The sequence below is a fragment of the Pelodiscus sinensis genome, chromosome 22 (genome assembly GCF_049634645.1).
Source record: "Pelodiscus sinensis isolate JC-2024 chromosome 22, ASM4963464v1, whole genome shotgun sequence".
NCBI classification, from domain to species: Eukaryota; Metazoa; Chordata; order Testudines; family Trionychidae; genus Pelodiscus; species Pelodiscus sinensis.
The window spans coordinates 17,562,280-17,584,318 of record NC_134732.1 but is presented as its reverse complement, the minus strand read 5'-3'; the positions used below and the strand labels follow the sequence as shown (position 1 = coordinate 17,584,318).

Below are 22,039 nucleotides of genomic sequence, written 5' to 3'. Positions count from 1 at the left end.
TCTGTTCTGTGTTTGTACAGCGCCTAGCACAGCGGGTTCTGATCGGTGACCGAGGCTGCTAGGAACTACCACACAAGAGACAATAAGGGGTTGTTTGTCAGAGAGGCAGTGCACCGACATTTCAGCAGTGGTCAGTGAGAGCAGCAGAGACTCAGCAGCTCTGAAAATCAAGCCCTACGCATCTTTCTCTCTATTGGTTTTAGCTATAGCTTCCCTTTTCTGTTTAATCACATCAGCTGATTTTTTTTCCCTTCTCCTTTCCAGGTGATATCAGCTGTGTCCAGACTTTCCCACCACGGTATTGTTCAAACCAAAGGAATTAGGTAAGATTCTTTTCATGTGATGTTTTAGATAAAGCTGGCTTCCCCTCCACCCTGAGCGGACTCCTCTGGTGCTTAATCACATTGGAATCTATAAAGATAATAAGTTGGCAGTATGTGTGTTTGACATCCAACAGCCTGCCTTTGTCATGAGGAAAAGCATACTTATGAAAGTGTACTGCTGATTGCTGCTGGGGAAGCGTCTAAAGACTCCTCTCCTTGACCAAACCAGAGATGTCTTACAAACATGCATGGTAGTTACAGAATTTCTTCTGAGGCCAGGTCTATACTAGATCCAGAAGGTCAGCTTAAGGTACATAACTCCAGCTGTGTAAATAATGTAGCTGGAGTCAACATATCATAAGCCAAGCTTGGCGTCATCTTCATAGTGGAAGGTTGACTGGAGCAAATGCTCCTATTGTCTCTGGGTATGTCTACACTACCACCCTAGTTCGAACTAGGGTGGTAATGTAGGCAACCGGAGTTGCAAATGTAGCCCGGGATTTGAATTTCCCGGGCTTCATTTGCATCTCGCCGGGCGCCGCCATTTTTAAATGTCCGCTAGTGTGGACTCCGAATAGGCTTCCTATTCCGAACTACCTAGTCTGTGCCGCGTGGCACGGAGTCCGCACTAGCGGACATTTAAAAATGGCGGCGTCCGGCGAGATGCAAATAAAGCCCAGGAAATTCAAATCCCGGGCTTCATTTGCAACTCCGGTTGCCTACATTACCACCCTAGTTCGAACTAGGGTGGTAGTGTAGACATACCCTCTGACTGGGGGCGCCCTCAGCATTTGATTTAGCAGGTCTTAACTAGACCCGCTAAATTGAATGCCAGAAAATCCATTGCCAGTGTGTAAGCATACACATGGCCCAAGTTAGGTAAGATCAGCAAGTTGAAGGATTTCTCAAGATCATTACTTGAACGTAAGAGCACTGTCTGTTTCATAGAGTCCTGGAGAAGTTTCTGTAGGGGAAGAACCAGATACAGGATAGCGCTTAACTTCATCCATACTTCTCTCATCTCATGTGGTAGTCTGGTTGGTTGTCTCTCGTGGGATATGCAGCTGTGAATCGGGGCCTCTGATGGGGCATGGGGAGACCCACAGACTAGGAGGAATGCTCACAAATGTCAGTCCTCTTCACACTCATTATCTGCTAAAGTTAGTGACTCCCTGGCTGAGTTTGCCTTCGTGAACAGCTATTCTGCTCTTGCTGGCCGCCACATGCTGATAAAGGTGGATGCAACCTAGGACAATTCTGGTATACAGAACCGTGGGTCTCTGCTCCGTGGATTTCAGGAAATGGCCAGAGCAGCAATCTGTGTGGCATTGTGCTCCTGTAATTGCTAATTGTTGGCAAATTTCCCAGAGATGGTCATTGTACAGCTGAAGCTACTCCCCCCACCACTTGCACCCCAATTTAAAAGAAAAGGTTCATTGTGCAAAAATGTGAGGCTGCTGCTCAAATTTCATCCAGAGGATTCCCCATAGTGTCTAATACAGAGAAACTGCCAGTTTTATTGCAAGGCCATGAACAGGTGTTAAAGGAGGGGAATATTTTTGGTTTGGTTTGTGGACTATTTTGCACAGTAGTTGGGACCTTTTCCTAATTGCTTGAACAATGGGGAAGGTGTTTTTAAAAATATCAATGGTACAAATCCATCATCCTCTTGTCATCTTTATGTCATTCTTTGCAAAAAGTTTTTAAATGATCGGGTTGCTTCTAGATAATTTTTATTAGCCTGTGAGACATTAGCAGAGCAAAGAGTGTAGGTAATTTGTATGTTGTGCAGAATGGGTGCAGTCCGGATGGGTGGGCAGGGGACAGAAAGGAGAGGGAGATGTTTCCTGATATTAAGAGTTTTATAGTCCTGTGTATATCCCTCCTATTAGTAAGGGCTGCTCTGACATCCACGCTGCAGCAATCGATCCATCGGCTGTTGATTTATCATGCCTGCTTAGACATGATAAATCGATCTCCACGTGCTCTCCCATTGACTCTGGTACTCTACCAGGATGCAAAAAGTAGTTGGCGTGGATGGGAAAGCAGCCCTTCCGCGTCTTGTGGGGCTGTGCCCCTTTCCTACCATTACTCTAAAGACTGGCTGGTGGCATTGAGAACACTAGCACCCCGGGCTCCAGTCACTGCTATGAAGGGGATGATGTGACTAGAGGGAGCCCATTGGAAGTTTTTATAGTTCTCCCCCTACAGGATTAATGGGGAGCCACAGTTTTCACTGAGCTACAACAGAGGCTAGGTCTATACTATAGGATTTTTTTTTTGAAAAAGCTACGCAAATTGCACTGTGCAATTTTGCGTAGCTTTTTTCCGATTGCTTTTCCAGAAGAGGCTTTTCCGCCATTTGGCCCAGTGTAGATGGGACCAAATGGCAGAAAAGCCTCCTCTTTCAGGGGAGCCCTTATCCCTCATAGAACGAGGTATACAGGGCCCCCCGAAAGAGTGTTTTTGCTCTTCCGCAAAAAAAAGCAGAAGAGCAAACACGTTCCTTGGACACGGCGGTATCCCAGAAAACCCCTGCATTGTAGATGTACCCAGAAAGAGCAGGGAGAAGCTGTTTAAATCCAGCTTGTTCTTTATGGCCAAGGAGGGAAGTTCGACACTGGCATTCGTTAACACACGGATCCCCTTCCCTGTGATCACCTGATTCCCCAAATCTTGGGGGAGCTGGATGGTGGCTGCCCTGAGACCTGCACCTGACAACTACAATAGTGGGGCTAATAGGGTTGCCAAATGGTTTAACAAAAAATACCAAACACCCTCCTCTCCCCACCACCAAAAAGAAAGAAAAAAAAGCACCAGGAAAAAATTCTGTTGGGGGGGGGGAGGGGAAGGGGGAGACCAAAGTTGTTAAGCAAAAATTGCACCACTCCCTCCAGTTTGGGACCACACACTAACCACCAATGCACTCCCCCTGAGCCAGGCCCCCCAGTCTCCGCATCCCAATGCACTCACCCCTGCCTCAGAGCCAGGCCCCCCCAGTGCCCCCCATCCCAATTCACTCACCCCTGCCTCAGTGCCAGGCCTCCCCAGTGCCCCCCATCCCAATGCACTCACCCCTGCCTCAGTGCCAGGCCCCTCTAGTATCCCCCCATCTCAGTGCATTCCCCCCTCCCCCTGAGGCAGGCATCCCCAGCGTCAGAAGCCCCCACTCCAATCAAATCTCCTCCCTCCCCTGCCCCCACAGAGCCAGGCACGGAGGACCAATCTGACTTTTAAAGTGGCTGCTCCTGCCGCCCAGCCCGGCTGCCTCGGCTCCCATTGTAGCGAGAGGGAGGCATCACGTGACCAGCTCCCGGGCTCTGCTGGTCACGTGGGCCAGAGCAGCGTGCACGCTGCTCCCACCCCAGCCCGGCACCCCCCCCCGTCGTGGTGCCCGGCAATTGTCCCCTCTTGTCCCCCCTTCACTAGACTCTGCCGCGCTTCTCACTCACCAGCCCCCGCCAGATGCGACCGGGTAAAATTGTCCCCACTGGGCTTCCGTCCCAGGGAAACAGGAAATACCGGACATTGCACGTGTCTGGAATTTCCTGGTTTTTTTTTTTACCGGACGGAGCCCGCAAATACCAGACTGTCCAGGTGAAAACTGGGCACCTGGCAACCCTAGGGGATAAGACTGTTGTAAAGGGCAGAGCTTCCCAGCTAGGGAATAAAGCTGAGCTAGTGCACCATACATGCCACGCAATCCCTGAACACCTCAGCCAGGTACCCGCAGGTGGCAGTACACCCCGGCTACGTTTACACTGGCCCCTTTTCCGGAAGGGGCATGTTAATTTCAGCTATCGTAATAGGGAAATCCGCGGGGGATTTAAATATCCCCCGCGGCATTTAAATAAAAATGTCTGCCGCTTTTTTCCGGCTTTTAGAAAAGCCGGAAAAGAGCGTCTACACTGGCCCCGATCCTCCGGAAAAAGCACCCTTTTCCGGAGGATCTTATTCCTACTTTGAAGAAAAGCCGGAAAAAAGCGGCGGACATTTTTATTTAAATGCCGCGGGGGATATTTAAATCCCCCGCGGATTTCCCTATTACGATAGCTGAAATTAACATGCCCCTTCCGGAAAAGGGGCCAGTGTAGACGTAGCCCCCATGTGCCAGGGAGGGCAGTGCTGAAGGATCCATGCCTACTCATGTACTCAGGACTCTGACTCGGAAAGGGATTTTGTACAGGGCCTGTGCTGCGACATTTTTCACACAGGGCTGCAGGAGATTCGGAGTGCAGGCTTGTTTGGGATGAAGGCCTGTGGCAAGTTAGCCCCAGGCAGAAACGCTGCTCCAGTTTGCATGCACAGGCTGAGGCTGTGGCGAGAATCGCGGGCTAGAATGCCTGAGGTCACTTCCTGGCTCTGATCCTCTCTCTGGGGCCAGTCCCTTCACCTCTTTGCTTCCGGCCTGGTCTACACACAGATTTTGTACCAATCTAACTGCTGATTCTTAGGGTTGCCAGATGGTTTCAACAAAAATACTGGACACACTTGACATTACATCACAATCTACATTACAACTTATTTAGAAAATACTGGGCATTTCTATTTTTTCAATTTGTTTCCCGAACAGAAAGCTCAAATACTGGACTGTCCAGTTCAAAACCGGACACCTGGCAACCCTACGGGTTCTGGGGAAGGTTTTTGTTGTTTTTAACCAATGTAGCTCTATCAGTGTAACCCCAAATGTGGGGAGAGTCCTAGTGGTCAGCTGAGTCCCACTTCCCAATGAGAACAGACATAAAGAACTTTTATGCTGGTAGAGTAGAGCCTCAGCATCATGGATGCCTCAGGCATGGAGGGGAGGGGAACCTGGTGTGTGTGTGTGTGTGTGGGGAGGTGCTGGTGAAACCAGCCCCCCCCGCCCTCTGTATTCCAGGCTCAGGGCGGGGTGTGTGTGGGAAAGCAGCCCCCATGGCTTACAGGAAAGGAGAACAAACGGCACAGCTGTGCAATACAGGCACAGTTCAGTAGTCACGTTTTTTTTAAAAGTATCCGCTGCTGCCTGATGGATTACTTCCAGTTTCACATGGTGTCGAGTAGACTAGTCAGTCCGTGACTCTTATGTTCATGTCTTTGAGGCTCTGTATCCACACGACAGGGATTGCACCACTGGTAGAGTTAAGAGGAGGAGGCATGTTTTTGCATAACATGAGCCCTAAAGAGTGAAATGGACCAATTCCACAAGGCACCATGTGCAGTGAAGTGAGTAAATGTTTGCACAGTGCCTTGAAGATCCAAAGGCACCGTTTGTTATTCAGACTAGTCTTGAGTCTGGGAGAAGACGACAGTGATTATTATTTTAAGGGAAAAAGAGCATCAAAGTATTGTGGGAGCAGGGGGAGAGTATAGATGGCGCTGACGTGGTAAAAGGTCCTTTAAAAACTTAGGTCCTGGCATGCGTGGGCGGGTTGGTTATATCCCATTTTGCAGTTCTCTCACTCTTTTCTCATCACTTACCCAGGTATGGAAGGCATATTATTACTTCACTAGAAGATTTACCTGGTGTTGCTCAGGTCTTTAACTCAATTAAGTTTTGTTTTTTGGAAAATAAAATGAAAATGGACATGCTTCATTGAAATAATTGCTCTGGGGCGGAGTGGAGAGGAGGGGTTCAGTATGCAGGCTGGTCCAGGGAGAGAGGACAACCCCAGCTCTCTCTCACCGCAGCAGCTTGGGGCCAGGTGAGAAGTGCCCCTCCATGGCTGCAGCAGCTACAGTGGGCACAGTCGGAGGTAGGGTTGCCAGGTGTCCGGTATTGGCCCAGACAGTCCGGTATTTGCGGCCTCTGTCCAGTAAAAAAAAACAGAAAATACTGGACATATAAAATCTCCGGTATTTTTGTTTTTTTTTTCGGACGGAAGGCCACTTGGGACATTCTTCCTCTGCTGCATCTGGCAAGGGGCAAGGACAGCAGGAAGCGTGGTGATTTAAAGGTGCAGTAACCCTTTTTTGGGGGGGGGAGTTTGGGGTTTTTTTGCTCAACCAATTTTTCCTCCGCCACGTTCGGTATTTTTTCTGAAAATAACTGGCAACCCTAGTTGGGGGAGGGGTGTGTGCGTGTCCTCCCACTGGGGCAAGTCCAGGTTCTTCTGCCCCTGCACTCCCCAGACAGAGTGAGGAATCTGGCAATCCTGCGTGTGGGCAACAGTAAACAAATGTCTTACGGGCCACACATAGAAGCCCAATGGGCCACAGGTTGCCCACCACTGAACTAGCAGCAGCTTTTGCTCTCTGAAATGACTGCAGACACCTCAGAACCTAATCCTCTCTGTGCAGGCCTTGACACATGACAAGCCATCCCCTCTCTGCCCAGGGGAGCCAGATTTTTATGGACGTTTGCAGATCCCAGAGCCTGGATAGCTACACTGCCCTTTTATGTCCATGCACCCCAAGCTCTGCGTTCCCAACTCACCTGGTATGGGACAGCGGCACGTGTTGTATTGCAGTGTAGACACACGCTAAGGGTCTGATCCAAATCCTGTTGAAATCAGTGGAAAAACTCCCGTTGACTTTATTGGGCTATGGATCAAACCCTAAGTGCTTAAGAAAACCGAGCAAGTCCACGCCACTTGTTCACACATTGTATCTAGCCTTCAGCACTGTTAAATAAAGGCATTTTCTTCCCCCAATGCCTTTTTCAGCTTTAAACTTAAGGATCATACAGGAAAACTCATATTTTAAAAAGCTCCCTAAGCCTATTAGTTTTTAAATATGTTCTGTGACAATGCAATCTCCCATGAAGGACAGAAAGATAAAACAAAACTCCTGTATTATTCCATAACAGGAGGAATCTTTCCGTCTCATAAAAGACCTTTTAGGTATGTGAACCTTTTCAGAGAAACTGTTTCACCGAGTAAGTCAAGTGACTACCAGAAAAGCTATGTAGCGACAACAGCGTTTCTTCCAAAAAACAAGCTACAAGCAGCGCAACCCAGCAAAAAGCTCTGGTTCGCGAAATGTATTGTTTGTATGCCCCATGAAAGTCGGGCTTCAGACATGGCAGGAGTAGCTACAGACGGCACTGTGTGTGTACGCCTTGTGCTGTGTTGCAATTTCAGTGGCAGATTGTAGAAGTGCTGTAGCCGTTAGAGCATGTTGTATTGACTTACCTCCTGGCCGCTGCTCTGCCTCCATTGATTGCTAAGATAAAAATGGGTTTACCTGTTGCACAAGGTTCTTTGTTCCACATAAGTTATCCCTCTCACCTTAATCTCCCCACTAATTAAACACACACACACACCCCTGGCTGGGCCCAGCACCACTGTCTGTATTCTGAGTTGCTGCCAGACAGCTCAATCCATGAAAGCCTGTTTGGTTTCAAACCAGGGGAGTTGACAGATTTGTGGGGCCCCGGGGCAAGGTGGCGGGGAAAGGGGCAGGCTCTGTGGTCCTGGAAGGGGCGGGGCCTCAGGCAGAAGGGGCGGGATTGGGACAGCCAGGGCTCAGAACCACCCAAAGTGCACCGGGTACCACCCTGGTCAGCGCTCAGGGCTGCCTGGAGTATGTCATGCAGCACTTCAGTGATGATTTAAAGGGCCCCGTGGCTTTGTCCAGTGCTGTGGCTGGAAGCCCTAGGCCCTTTTGAACCACCAGACCCTAGGACAGCTGCCCCCTTTGCTCCTCCCCCCGTCAGCAGGCCTGTTTCAAACTAAGGATGTTAAGTAATGGTTAATTGACTAGTCGAGTGGTCGATGGAATTTCCATCCACTAGTCGATAGGCTCTTGTATATATCAAAGGAGGAATGTGGAACTCTGCGTGCAGCCTGGGGCCAGCAGGAAGTCCTACTGACCCCGGGCTGCACACGATGTGCCAGCTTTGAAATGTACAGGAGTCCCCAGTGGGGGCTCTTGTGCATTTCAAAGCGGCAGCGCAGCATGGAGCCCGGGGTCAGCTGGGGACTCCCCAGCTGATCCCAAGCTCCGCGCAGCATTTCAGCGGAACCCGGAATCAGCTGGGGACTCCCCAGCTGACCCCAGGCTACATGCGTGGCTGCACCACACAGCTGATCCCGGGATCAGCTGTGTGGCGATGTCAAGGGGCAGCACCGCACAGGTGAGCCGGGAATCAGCTGTACAGCACTGCCCCTTTGAACGCTGCCTCGGCAAGCGGCATCGCCTCACAGCTGATCCCAGGCTCAGCTGTGCAGTGCTGCCGCTTTGAAGTATCCCTTCTTCCTCCCTCTTTGCTGCATTTATCTGATAGAGGCAGCGAGGGGGGAGGGAATCAACTAGTCGACCGACTGTCCGATAAGCATTTGCTAAGATGGGTTTTTGCTTATCGGATAGTCAACTAGTTTCAAACTATTTCAAACACTAGGGGCGACGTTTTGAATACTCTTCCATGCATAATGCGGTTCTTGCTGCAAACGGAGGTGTGTTGTTACCTAAAGAAGAGAGGTTTTCTGCCTGTATCTCTGATTCAAGGCCTTAAAAGGAGAAGGAGGTAGATGTGGTTAAAACAGTAGTTAGGCCTCGGTTCCATTCCTGGCTCTACCCCAGATTCCCTGGTGATCGTCAAATCACTTCGTTGCATTGTTTTCCCGTGTGTCCAAAGAGAATGGTAATGCTTCCTCTGTCTTGTCTCTTCAGCAAGTGTCGTGTGTGCAGCACCTCGCGTAACTGGGCTGTGTGCTCCGTTAGGGTTTCTCGGGGCTACTGAAATGTAATATTTTTCTCTATGGCACTCCTCAGTGTAGTAGCCAAGTGTAGCGTTTTTTCACAGTGTGCAGTGGATACATGGTGTAATTTTTCCTCCCTAGAGCAGTGCTCCTCAAAGTGGTCAGTGAAACCACTCTGAGAAACCTGCCAACTGGCAGCATCAGCATGTTTATTTACTGGCTCCGTGGCCACGGAGTCGCGCAGCTCCCATTGGCTCCGGTTCACGGTTTGCAGCCAAGGGGAGCCGCAGGAAGAGGCAGCCCGGCCCACACCACTATGAAAACCAGTCTTGCAGAAGAGGTCTGACAGTAGGATGAAACAGATGTGTCTTAGCCAGGCTTAAACTCATGTGGCTGGGTTTATACGCAACGTCCTTTCCCCATCCCAATCCTGAGTAGCTGGGTTGCGATTCATGGAAGTTTAAGGCCAGATCTGTATTTACCCCACCCATCAGTGGAAGAGCTGCCATGGAAGAAATGGACCGCAGTCTGGTAGCCAGCAAAAGGAGGGATTTAACAGGCTCTTCTGTGCTTTGCCCTCATATTGCTATAGCTACATCGCTTTCCTTTTTAAGAGAGCAGCTGCCACAAGTACAGTAATCTCAAATGGATATGTTTGTGAACCCTTCGGGAGCCCAGCGGCTCACAGACCCTGTGCTAATGTAAATTGCCTATAATTGGATTAACGGGGTGTATGCATTTTAAAAATGGAACGTCAAACAGCACCTACATTGCAAAAATCCCCCACTCTGTGTGGGACCGAATTGCGCCAGAGGAGACGCTTTCAAAACACCAGTGCTTTATAGTACAGAGACGGAAGTTTTGTGTAATTAACACAGCTGCCATGATTACAATAATCCTCCAATGAGCGGTGTGATATAGCAAAGCCGATGAGACTCGAAAAACAAACACCTTTTTCCCTGGCAGCTTCATGCCGCACAACGTACACAGGTATTGATAATTGCAGCAGAAGAAAATAATCGGGAAGGTTCACCGCATTCGTGTGAATGGTGCTCGTTATGGAGCCCAGATGGATCAGCAACTGATGTGCTAATTCGGGGGCTCTCAAACTTCATTGCACCGTGAGCCTCTCCTGACAACAAAAATTAATGCACGGCCCCAGGAGGGAGGACTGGAGCTGGAGCCCAGCTGAGCCCCTACACTCCAGCCAGCATGTGTGTGTTAAAGCCCAAGGGTTTCAGTATGATGCATAGAGCCCGTAACCTTAGCCCCACTGGCCACAAATGACCTGGCGTCTCCAAGAATCAAAGATCAATCTTTCATTAAAGATTGTGTCTCGTGATGAAATCACCAGTGGGGATGTGAATGGGTAACTGGGCAACGAACGGGGGATGATTACTGGGTACTGGTGCCCGGGAGCGGTGTGCTGTGGGTGGAGGGATGCCTGTGATGTAGTGGGTGTGCTGTACACTCTTGTGGCCCTGGATCCATTCTGGTTCGGCATTCACTGGTTGCTGTGTTGTGCTGGGTGTGACCCCTAATGGCTTACGCTGGCCTGCAGAGACTGACTGTGTGTGTGTGCGCACGCATGTGCAGGACCCAGTGGGGGATGGTCCCTGAGGGAAAGCATGTAGGCATGGCCCAGCCGCCTGACACCTGGGCTAGGTGGTGGAAACTGAACAAAGCAAGGGGTGTGGCTGCCTGGGGCTGAGGGACCAGTTGCTGGAGGTTGGGGCAGTCCTAGTGGCGGGAAGATGAAGAAAGAAGACTAAGTCCAGGACAGGGGGATTCAGGGGCTTGTGAACCCCTTTCCCACCAAGAGGAATGTGCTGTCTGTCCTGACTCCTATGTCACCATTGAGCCTATGCTGTGCAGTATCTCTGAGAAGCAAATAAACTTTCTATTCTATGGCCTGCCTGAGAGTCACATCTGGCTGCAGATGGGGGTGCAGGGTCGGGGGCTCCGTGACGTGCCGTCACACTGCCCTAGCAGGGCTGTAAGCTGGCGGCAGCCCCAGTGCCAGGACCAGGACTGTGAGCCTTAGCTCCAGCCCTGGGACCGAGGCTGGGTGCCTCCTGCCCGCCACCAGCGGCAGCAGCCCCAGCTCCAGGGCCGGGATCCCGCTTAGTCAGTTCACTGGTTAAATGTTAGGTTCACCTAATGTTTAATCGGTTAATTGATGAATCAGGATTTTACATCCCCAGTCTCCAGGAATATATCCAACCAAAATTGGCAGCCCTAATGCTGGGCTTTGGGCTTCAGTCATGGGCCCCCACAAGCTTAAGTCAGTCCTGGCAACCCTACTGAAATAGGGTCCTGACCCACAGTTTAAGAACCGCTGCTCTAACGCATATTGTGATCACTGCTGATGAGAATTACATTTGTTCTTCTGGGATCCCTGCCCAGAGAATCTCCATTCACATTTTCCTTGGCAAGGGAAACGATTGAACAGATTTCAGACTCATCTAGCCATAAATTGAAGCCCATTGAAACACGGGCACTGAGTGCATTTGGGCATTTTAGCCTACAGATGATAGTAATGATTCATTGTTGTTCTGTTGCCTCAAAGAATAGCGTAGGTAGCCCTAACTTGAAGTCATGTCTCCGTTGTGCGAGGTGCCGTACGCACAGTGGAAGACGGGCCCTGTCCCAAAGACCTTAGTCTAACTAAAGAAGAGTGAGATTAAAGTAGTACAGTCCCCACTTACAGATGTGGGCACCCCCAATTCAGCAAGCAATTCCCTACCTATAGGCTTGTAGGTAGTCCATTAGCTCTAAAGTACTTAACGTTAGCCAGGTGCGTAAGTACCTTGCTGAACTGGGCAGAGAGATTATGACTTGTCACAGGGTGTCCATGGCAGAGCTGAGAATTAGCCTCCATTCCCCTGTGTCCTGTGAGGGGTCTCAACCAAGTGACCATCCTCGTCCCCATGCACTGGAGCTCAGTAAGGTTCCCCAAAGCAGCTCTTTCAGAGGGGTGCTTGCATGCAGGGCTCTGTTCCTTTCTTTAGTGCTCAAACTACATCCCCTTGCAAACACACGCCCAAAGCAGTAGCCTTAGCTGTGATTTGTAGACCCGTGAAAACGTCCCTGTTAGGAACTAGCCTCCTGCTACTTTTGGCTCCTTGACAAACTGTCTGAACAGAGAACGTATTTCTTTATTTTACATAGAGGAGCATAGGTATTTCCTTAGCAGATGTGGCCCATGGTCCACTTAATTCTGGTATACTGTCTTTGACAAAGACCAACACAAGATGCTTCCAAAGAAGGTGCAAGAAATCCTTCAGCCTGGCCCTATCAGAGGGAGTCCAGGAGGGCCATTTGGCCTGGGACTCGGGAGACAAACAGGCCTCAAATTTTGACATTTTTCTACCAAGTCACTTCCATTTATTATACACCTTGCAGTTAATAACAGAGCCTGTGTCTAAACTACACCCCTCTGTTGGCAGAGGGATGTAAATGAAGCACTTCGAAAGTGCAAAGGAAGTGAGGATTTAAATATCCCACACTTCATTTGCATAATCTCATCATGGCGCTGTTTCGAACAAGCGCCATTTAGAAACTGAAACCACAGTTTAGCCACACTTTTTTTGACAACGGGGCACCTTTTCGAAAGATCCTGTACTCATTTTTTGAGGAGTACAGGATCTTTTGAAAAATCACCCCATTGTCTGAAAAACCACGTCTAAACTACAGTTTCAGTTTCGAAATGGTGCTTGTTCGAAACAGTGCCATTATGTGATTATGCAAATGAAGTGTGGGATATTTAAATCCCCGCTTCTTTTGCACTTTCAAAGTGCTTCATTTACATCCCTCTGCCGACAGAGGGATGTAATTTAGACGTAGCCAGAGACAACAAAAGAAGCTCTATATACCTGCAAAAAATTGATTTAAATCATTGTGGGACCTTTGGCCTTTGCCGGTTTTTCATCTGCATGACTGGAGACTGAAGTAGCTTCTCTAATTAGTGATTCTGCATTATGAAACACTGTTTACAGCCTTTGCATAGTTTAGAGGGTTTGAAAGTTGTAATTAATTCTGTTACTGTAAAGTGATTTTGCTTGGTCTGAGGGTGAGCTCAAACTTTAAATTAGATGTTTGTCTCTGCATAGGAGATTTTCGTATTCCCGATTTTTCTTATTTGTCTTCGTATACAATAACCGTATCAGGCTCAGCTGTAAGCTACCTCTTCATTCAGTTTTAGATTCACCTTTAAAAGTTTTTTTTATGATAGTACACTTTTAATTCTAGTTGTTTAATAAACTTTATATCTAATCTGGCAATCACCCTGTGTTCATATTCATAATAACACACCAGTTATTAGAGGAATTTAATAACAGAAACATGTTAGCAGACAAGATTTCAAGACTTTGAAATAAGGCTATATGGGCCATAGTAGATGATACCCCCAAACCATTATTATATAATATTCATTGTGAAGTATATACAACTAAAATTTTGTATAACCAATAGCCTTTAGCAAATTAATTTATTGTGTGTTACTGTGTTTTAAAAGAATCCCTTTATAAAAATGAAGCAAAGATTTGAGAAGAACAATGTTGCTCAAATGCAGTCGTTTCTCAAAATTAGTTGTTTTCAGATTCCAAGTAATATACTGACAGATGCTGAAAATCATGCTTTCCCCACTCATCTGCTGACAAAAACTCTTCCAAATGGAGAGATCTACACAAGAAACTGGCTCTGCTGGAGCATGGAAAAGCATTCTCTGTACTGTGTACCCTGTTTCATTTTTAACAGCAATACTTCAAATGCAGTACTGTCTGATCCATCCGGTTGGAGCATCAGTAGAGGTTGGAGGAAGTTGAAAGACCAAATACCTGCACATAAAACTTCAGTATTGCATAAAGATAACTATGTTACATGGAAATCAGCTAGTAGAGCAGCACTATCCGACAGTTCAGTTGAAAACTTACTCCTGAATGAAATATACACAGAAACTAATAACTGGAAAAACCTCCTTGAGCGCCAATTGAATGTCATTCTTTTTCTTTCTGAGAAGGGATTAGCTTTGTTTGGTTCCAGTCAACATATCAGTGACCCTACAAATGGAAACTTACTTTGTATACTTGAACTTCTTAGCAAGTATGACCCACTTTTATCAGGCCATGTTAAGCGTGTTCGTGAATCACAAGAGAGATGAAAATGCATGCAAGTCCATTATCTGTCTACTAGAATACAAAACGAGTTTATTGAGCTGTGTGGGAAATGTGTGCAAACAACAATTCTTGAAGAGATACGACATACAAAGTACTTTTCGATTATTATTGATGCAACTCCAAACTGTTCTAATAAATAACAGACAACTTTGGTTGTTCGCTATGTTAAAATTGCAGGAAGCTCAAAGGTTTCAACTGAAGAATTATTCATTTTGTTAGATAATTTCATGAAAAAAAAAACATGGAAAAGAGATCATCACTTGGGTATTAGAAATTCTGGAAGGCTTTAAATTAAACTTTCAGGTACGCATTGGCCAAGCCTGTGACAATGGATCCAGTATGGCTGGGGAGTATAAGCAGGCCTTGAGCAAAATCCAAACTGTATTTTCTCCAGTTGTGGCAACCACACACTAAATCTTGTCAGCCTTGATTATGCTGAATCATGCAAGGAAGCAATCGCATACTTAGGAACAATCCAGCAATTGTTTAACTTCTTCAGTAGCAGTCCTCAAAAGTGGAAAATACTGAAGCAGCATCTGCCTGTTTCCCTTCACGAGATGGTCAGCGCAAATTGATGGTGTTAAATCTGTTGCACAGCACTTGGACTCTGTGAGAGAGGCTTTAAGTGAGCTTGAATCTCTTACTCTCACAGTAAAGGCTCGCACTGAGCTTAAGTCAATTCAGAAGTATACATCCAAATTTGAATGCATTTTAATGTCGTCCATGTGGATGAAGCTGCTAAAAATGATCTATGAAACTAATCTTGTAATTGAAGCCTACAATGCTGCATTAGAATTGAGAGGGATAACATTGAACAGCATCTTAAAGATATTCAAAAAATTCATGATCGATGGGATGCAATCCTTTCTGAATCCAAATCAGTAGCACAAGGTATTGATATTTCATCTGAGTTTTCAACCAATTGCAGTCTAATATCTCAGCATGATGCAGAAATGCACTAGAGAGTCAATTTTTTTTTATTATTATTGACTCCATCAAATCTGGTCTTATACATCAATTTGAGTCACTGTGACAAATTTGTACCCTTTTTGGATTCCTTTGGGAGTTCAGAGAACTAAGTGATGAAGATCTATATTCAGCGACTGATCTATATTCAGTGGCTCAACCAAAGGTACAATGAAATTTCAAGATATCTCTGAGACAAGATTACCTTCCTGAAATGCATACATTCCACCAACTTTAAATCAGACTGCAAGCCAAAAGAACTGCTTCAAGAAATATTCGATCTCAGCCTATCAACGGTAGTCCCTAATATCACAGTTGCATTACGTACTTTTGTCAAAAACTTCAGAAGGGTAGTCGATTTAGTCTGTAATAGGAAAAACTTAAAAAACAATAAATAGACTGGTAGCACCTTAAAGACTAACAAAACATGGAGCTGGTATCATGAGCTTTCGTGGGTGCAACTCACTTCTTCAGATGACAGTCTTCCTGCATCAGTGGCTTCAGATGAATGCACATTAGACGTGTTAAAACAAGTAAAGAACTGTCCTCGTTCTACAATGGGATAAGAGCAGTTGAATGGGCTCACTATGCTTAACATTAACAGTGATGTTGAACGTAAATTAGATTTTTCTTCAATTATAAATGAGTTTGCACACAACAAAGTCAGAAAAGCATTCCTAAAATGAAGTGTTTTGCTTGCAGTTGAAACTCACAATTCAAGTTACATGTTTAATATACCTGCTATTGGTATAATGACTTAATTGTTAATAAATAAATGTCTCAAGTGTTCATTTTCATATATTCTGTTGGTTTTAGTATGACCCTGTGGATAAGAAGTTAGATATGTCGGAGGCCTGGGGCTGGGCTGGGCTGGGGCTGGGCTAGGGCCTCTAAACTCAAAGTGGTCTGGGCCTCTGTCATTCTCTGAGAAGGCTTGACTGCAGCAGGCATCTGTAGCATAATTTGCTCCTAGGGATAGATTCCTCCTGATCCCCATTATTTATTTACACGACGTTTTATATCCCTTGTCGTACCTCGGTGTTTTCGTACCTTGGTACCTTCGGTGGTCTGGACTGTCAGTGTCAGCGTCGTCTGGTCAGGGTCGTCCTGGCGCGCTCCTGACAGGACCTCTACTCCGTTGGTGTTGATAAACTTTCGGCTGCGTGCGTAACAATCAGTACTCCCTTTATCTAGAGTGTTAGACCCCGTGCACTTGGGTCAACACAGGAGATCTCTGAGAGGCCCCGGAAACAACAGATGCAGGCAAGGTTTGAAATCAGTCGAGCAGGTTTATTGTCAAAGGTGAAGCTCTACCAGTTGGTAACAGAGATCAGTACAATGTGACACCACTGGGCACTATGGCCTGCATTGACAAGGTGCCAACACCAGGCAGGCCTATTGCCATATATCAGATATTAACAGCAGTTAGTCAAAGTTAAGCTACTATGCGTTCTGTAAGTTCAGGCAACGACACCTGCCGTTCAGGCGCCTAGTGCGCCCCCCCCAAGGTCGGCTGGAGAGCACCCTCTGCGGTGTCCTTTTATAGACAGGTACAAACAACTTACATCATTTCTTTACATACCGGGTTACCACCCTCTGTTGCTTAGATACCACCCCTCACCTTACGGAAGGGGGGCTTACTTACTATCCTTCATGCTGTCAATTCCAACCTGGTCCTGAACCTAGGTCGGTATGTGCATTTGTGTTTAGGGAGTTTTTGTACCAGGTCATTCCTTAAGATGTTCCGTTACTCCCTTTCGGCTTCCAGTCTGTTCTCCGTGCCTCCCTGTGTCCTAACTTACACAATTACACAGTTCTGAGTATCTGAGTTACTGAACCAAAGTCTTGCTCACTAGATTGCAGGCCTGTTGCTGTTTTCATGTTACAGGCCTTAGGCCTGCTGACTCCATGTTACTGACCCTCAACTTACTACATCCCTTTCAAATCTCTTGTGTCCAAAATCCTCGCCCCATTGAGGCCTGTTGACTTCAGTAGGGCCAGGATTACATTCCTAGTCTTTTGGGTTTTTTTTAAAGCCTTACTACTGTAATTCTGGAAATTATCAGTTCCCATATAAATGTCCAAAGTCATTTTTAACAATGCTAGGAACTTGGCTTCAGTAATAGCTTGTGGCAGTGAGTTCTGCTGGCTGAACGTGGGCTGCTTGGGGGGTTGGAAAGCACATTATTTTATTGGTTTTAAATTTTTATTTTCTTGGAAACCCAAGTTCTGGAGGCTGAGCAGGCCATTTTTAATGTGTGTGTGTTCAGTACAACTATTTGAAAATATAAAGGAGTTAGTGGGTTCAAAGAGCCATTCATGAAAGTAAGTCCCATACATGTGACCTGAAACCCCCTGAAGTGACTCTGCAGTCACACTGCAGCAAATAAAATAGATTTCTTGTTTTAAATGTCACTGTTAGCAAATGAGGGGAGGGGGGGACTTATTATGATAAGACCAGTTTGCATAGTGAGGGCACTCAGCTTCCTGGCAATGTGCTGAGAATTCACACACCCTGTTTTGTTGGAGGGAAAGCGAATGGGAGCGTGTGTGTATTTGTGTAACTCACATACCTCCTGGGTGAGGTATAATGTCCCCAGGGGAGTGGACAGCTTGTGTGGGCCTCTGGGCAAGGTGGAGGGGGGCGGTTCCATGCTCCCAGAAGGAGCAGGGCCTCATGCAGAAGGGGCGGGGCTAGGGCAGCCAGCCCTCCATGCCGTCTGGAGCACAGTGCATACCCATCCCCATTGTCACATGGAGTGCATGGCACAGCGCTCCAGCAATGATTTAAAGGGCTCTGGGCACCAGTCACTTCTGCAGTAGCAGTGGTGGTGGCCGGGAGCCCTGGGCCTCTTTGAATTGCCAGGCCTCGGGGCAACTGCCTTCTTTGCCCCCCGTTTCCCAGTCCCCCTGGCGGAGGACCTGTCTGCCCCACCTAGTGGCACTGAGACCACTCACAGAGAGACTAGAGAGTCTGCTCTGCTGCCTTAGTTAACAGCCAGCTGGTCTGAAGTTCAGGTGGTAGAGGCTCACGCACTGAGGTCCCAGGTTCGATTCCGCCCACAGATAACTGAGGCCTGCTGATTTTTGCATGTGCTTTGGAGAACTAGGCCTAGATTCTGACCTTTCTTGAGGCTTTTTTTCCTGCTAAAGAGATGGAGAGGTTTTTTGGGCCTGACAGCCACAATGTGTGTGAACAACCCTGAGGCAAAATCACGAGATGAGGCACATTTGTTTTACCGCAAAGCAAGCTTGCCACGGTTTGCACTAAGCCCAAGGTTTATCTCTGTGGCGGATGTGCTGTGTTCTCCCTTTGTTTTTGCCTTAGGAGAGCTCACAAATGTGAGTTGCCCTGAGGTAAAAAACTGACGTCCTTCTCTGCAGTAAAAAGACGAGCCCTTGACTGGCAGCACGATGCTCAAGGGAGCTATGACGTGTGTTATTGAGTGGGTGAGGTGCTGCTGACTACCAGGCCCAGAAAAGTCACGGTAGCTCATCAGCAGGGATGTCCTCCTTTGCCTGTCACAAATGGAGAGCACATGCCTTGGTGGGGTGAGGGAAATGGCGAGGCAGCCGGATTTAGAGCAGGCCTGGGAGTTGGACTCGGTTCTTGGCAGTGCCACACGCTGGCAGGGGAGTTGGGTGGGCATGAATCACGCACTATTTATTGAAGTGTCTAAATGCGGATGTGCATTAGGCCCTTAGCTGTCCCTGTGTGACTTTAACACCACCAGGGCTCCGCTTCCCCGGGTGCAGAATGCGAATAGTGCATGGGGAAAGACAGGCCTTTACCGCGATGGCGTTTGTAAAGAGTTTTCAGATCTCATCGGGGGAGACAGCAGGCGCTGCCTCCATGTGAATTATTATTTATCTAGCTCCTGTGAAAGTGAAGGGAAAGATTCCCATTAACACCTGCAGGGGGTGTGGGATCGGGTCCCATTGGGAAAAAGGCCTGGAGCACTTGCAGAAGCACCTCAGTGGTATAGGAACGCGAGCTTCTTTATCTGGTATTTGTGCTCCCAGCTTCTTTCGATGTTCTGGGAAAAGCCCATTTTCTGTCTCTCAAGCAGAAGTGTGTGCTCTGACCTCTGCTTGTGTTCCTGGACTGGCACAAGGCACAAATAAAGGCACGTAAAATTCAAAATCAGTGCACCTCTTCCTCAATTTAACACCTGCTGTGGTCGTGTTCACACTGTCACGTTCCAGCCGTGAACACCTTCAAAGGAAGAGCAACAGCAAAGGAATGGGGTATGAAAGGCTATTGAGTCATCCCTGTGCTATGTCAGCTAGCTCAGATCAGGTTAATGTTGCTACAGGAGCAAATCCTAACAAGTGTGTTGCCTCCCTCTTGTTAGCTTGCTGAATGTAACCATGGAGCCGTGCGCCATGAAAAATTGCAGCATTATTCTCCAGTCCTTGACTTGTTCTTGTAATGTTCGTTGCTTAACAGTGTGTCACCGAGTTTGTAAATGCGAGCAGCGTTCAGCATTTCATTCCTACGCTTTTTGTTCTTTCCTCTTAGCCCAGCACAACGTGCTGTGATGAAAACCAGTCTTGCAGAAGAGGTTTGACAGTAGGATGAAACAGGCGTCTCCCAGCCAGTCTTAAACCTATGTGGCTGGGATTATACAGTGCAACATCCTTTCCCCATTCCCATCCTGAGTAGCTGGGTTGTGATTCAGGGAAAGCTAAGGTCAGATCTTACCTTCAGATCAACGCTCCAGAGGTCGATTTTTCTGGGGTTCAATTCAGCTAGTCTAGTAAGGACCCACTAAATCAGTGTTTCTTAAATTGTGTTCCATGGTGCCACGAGGCAGTCAGAGGTGTGCCACGGAGAACAACAGAATTCACAGTGGCTGCCCTTAACAAAAACAAAACAAAACAAAAAAAAAGTTTGCCTTCCCTTTTATTGCTCAAAAAAAAAAACTTCCCCTGACCCTTTTTTCCCCAATAATTTTTCCCCCCGACCCTTCCTCCTCTCCCCCGACCTTTTTTTCTTTCTCTCTCTTTTCAACAAAAAATCTTTGGTGTTCCCCATACAAAAAAATTATTGTTTGGTGTTCCTTGGTCTTAAAAAGTTTAAGAAACACTGCACTAAATCCATGGCTGATGCTGTCTCCATCGTCCCCGGCCCTCCACGGGGCCACAAGGAGTAAGGGAGGTTGATGGGAGAGTTTCTCTGGATGACCTCCCACACTAGCAACTCTGCAGACATTCAGCGTAATGTACATTGACTCCAGCTATTCTCGTAGCTGCAGCTGCTTACCTTCGGTTGACTTTCTCTGGTAGTGTAGAGCTGACCTAAGGAGGCATCATCCTCTGTCTCTGAGGCTCTTTTTGCTACTCTGCCTCCACACAGTATGGAAGGGGCTAGATAGCAACACGTCCACAGTTCTTGCTTCCGACCACCCTCACCTCTGCCCTGTGCCCAACCACAGCCAAGCACCAGTGTGTAGGGAGCTAGGGCCTGGTCTTGGGCCATGAAGCTGCCTCCTGCTGCTGTTGCAGAACAGCATGTGGGGCCTGCTTTGAACAAGCGCTGTCAAAATGGCCGTCCTCACTGATTAACCCAATGGGCCAGTTCACCCATCGTGTACGCTGGGCATTTAGCTCAAATGGGACTCTCCTCCCACCCCACCGCTGTCAGACTGGCAAAAATATAGCGCTCCCTTTAAAACAAACTGCCCCTCCCGCTGTGCGGAAATCTGTTTCCAGCCAGAGCCGAGGGCTGCAGCTTAGACATCGCCGGAGCTTCTGTACCAAGGACCCTGCCGCTATCACCCGTGAGTGTATTATCTGTGACAGGGGTAGGGGGTTCGTATGTGTGGTGGGTGGTCCCTCCCTCAGCTTGTCGGGACAGCTCTGGGACCCCTTTTCTCTAGAGCCCCACCAAGGAGCAGCATTGATGACTGTTGCACTGCCCTGCCTCTTTGGAAGAAGGGGGATAGGGACAGACCGAGCAGGGACCAGACAGCAAACAGGGCTAGCCTATCTGATTGTCAGTAGATGAGCCCAAAAGAGTCCCTTTAACTGATGGTGGCATGTGCCTGTAACTGATATTCTATCCAGCCCAAAGAAAGCGTGCCTAGAGCTAACCTCTCTCTGGGTGTGTGTGGGGGGGGGGGCGGGGGGTAATTAGGGCTGTCGTTAGGGTTTATGGAGCCCTACGTGGTACTTTTAAATTGGTGCACCTAAGACCCGCAATAGCTGGGAGGGGAGCGATTTTTTAGAGATATGATTTTATAATCTTCAGCAACACCCTAATAAAATAGTTTGAAAGCAAATTTTAAACGTGGGTCCCGTAGACTCACACAGTAAATTCAGAAACTGACTGTCTAGACCTGAGGTTGGGAAATGTCTGTGGAATGGCTTCACTACCACTGGAATGGCTCTTTCACAGGTTTAACGTTCTGCTAATAGCTCGGCAGGCTTTTTCCCTTTCAAAAGTGAACGAGAGCCTCTCCAGAGGAAGCTGAGCCACAGACCAGAAGTAGGAAGAGGTGAGTGGGTGGACATTATGACCCAGCAATGACTCGCATTTTGGGGTGTCCTACACTGCTGTTTATTCTGTGTATGGGTAAGGATGGCTCTGAATGTGCTGGTTTTTTCCCACAAGTACTCAGGACAATAGCTGAAGAAATTCTTGGGCTTTTTTTGGTACGCTGGCCAAATTGGGGGTAGGAGAAAAGGTTCATTTCATGGGACAGTTCCTTCCCTGAAGCACTTTTAGTCCAATTAGAGAAGGGACACAAAAGGATGGGAAGGAAACAAAGGCCACAGGGAGGTTTTCCCAAGATTGCACAGCTGGGAATAGAGCCTAAATCTTTTGACTCTCAGTCCAATACTTATCTGTTGGACCAAATTTGGCCTGACTCACATCTCTCAAGTCCAAACTCCTCCATGCCTTGCATGTTGATTCAAGAATTAAAATCTAGACCTGGGGCCAAATTCT

The 22,039-nt window shown here is 47.5% G+C and overlaps 1 protein-coding gene across 2 annotated transcripts in view; it reads left to right on the top strand.

Moving 5' to 3' along the window:
• Positions 1-22,039, top strand: part of VAV2 (vav guanine nucleotide exchange factor 2) — a 409,172-nt gene that overhangs the window by 249,615 nt on the left and 137,518 nt on the right. For both annotated transcript variants that reach the window (XM_075905174.1, XM_075905173.1), the window contains exon 3: positions 265-323. In XM_075905174.1, the coding sequence (XP_075761289.1) occupies positions 265-323 (59 nt within the window). The remainder of the gene's footprint in view (positions 1-264; positions 324-22,039) is intronic.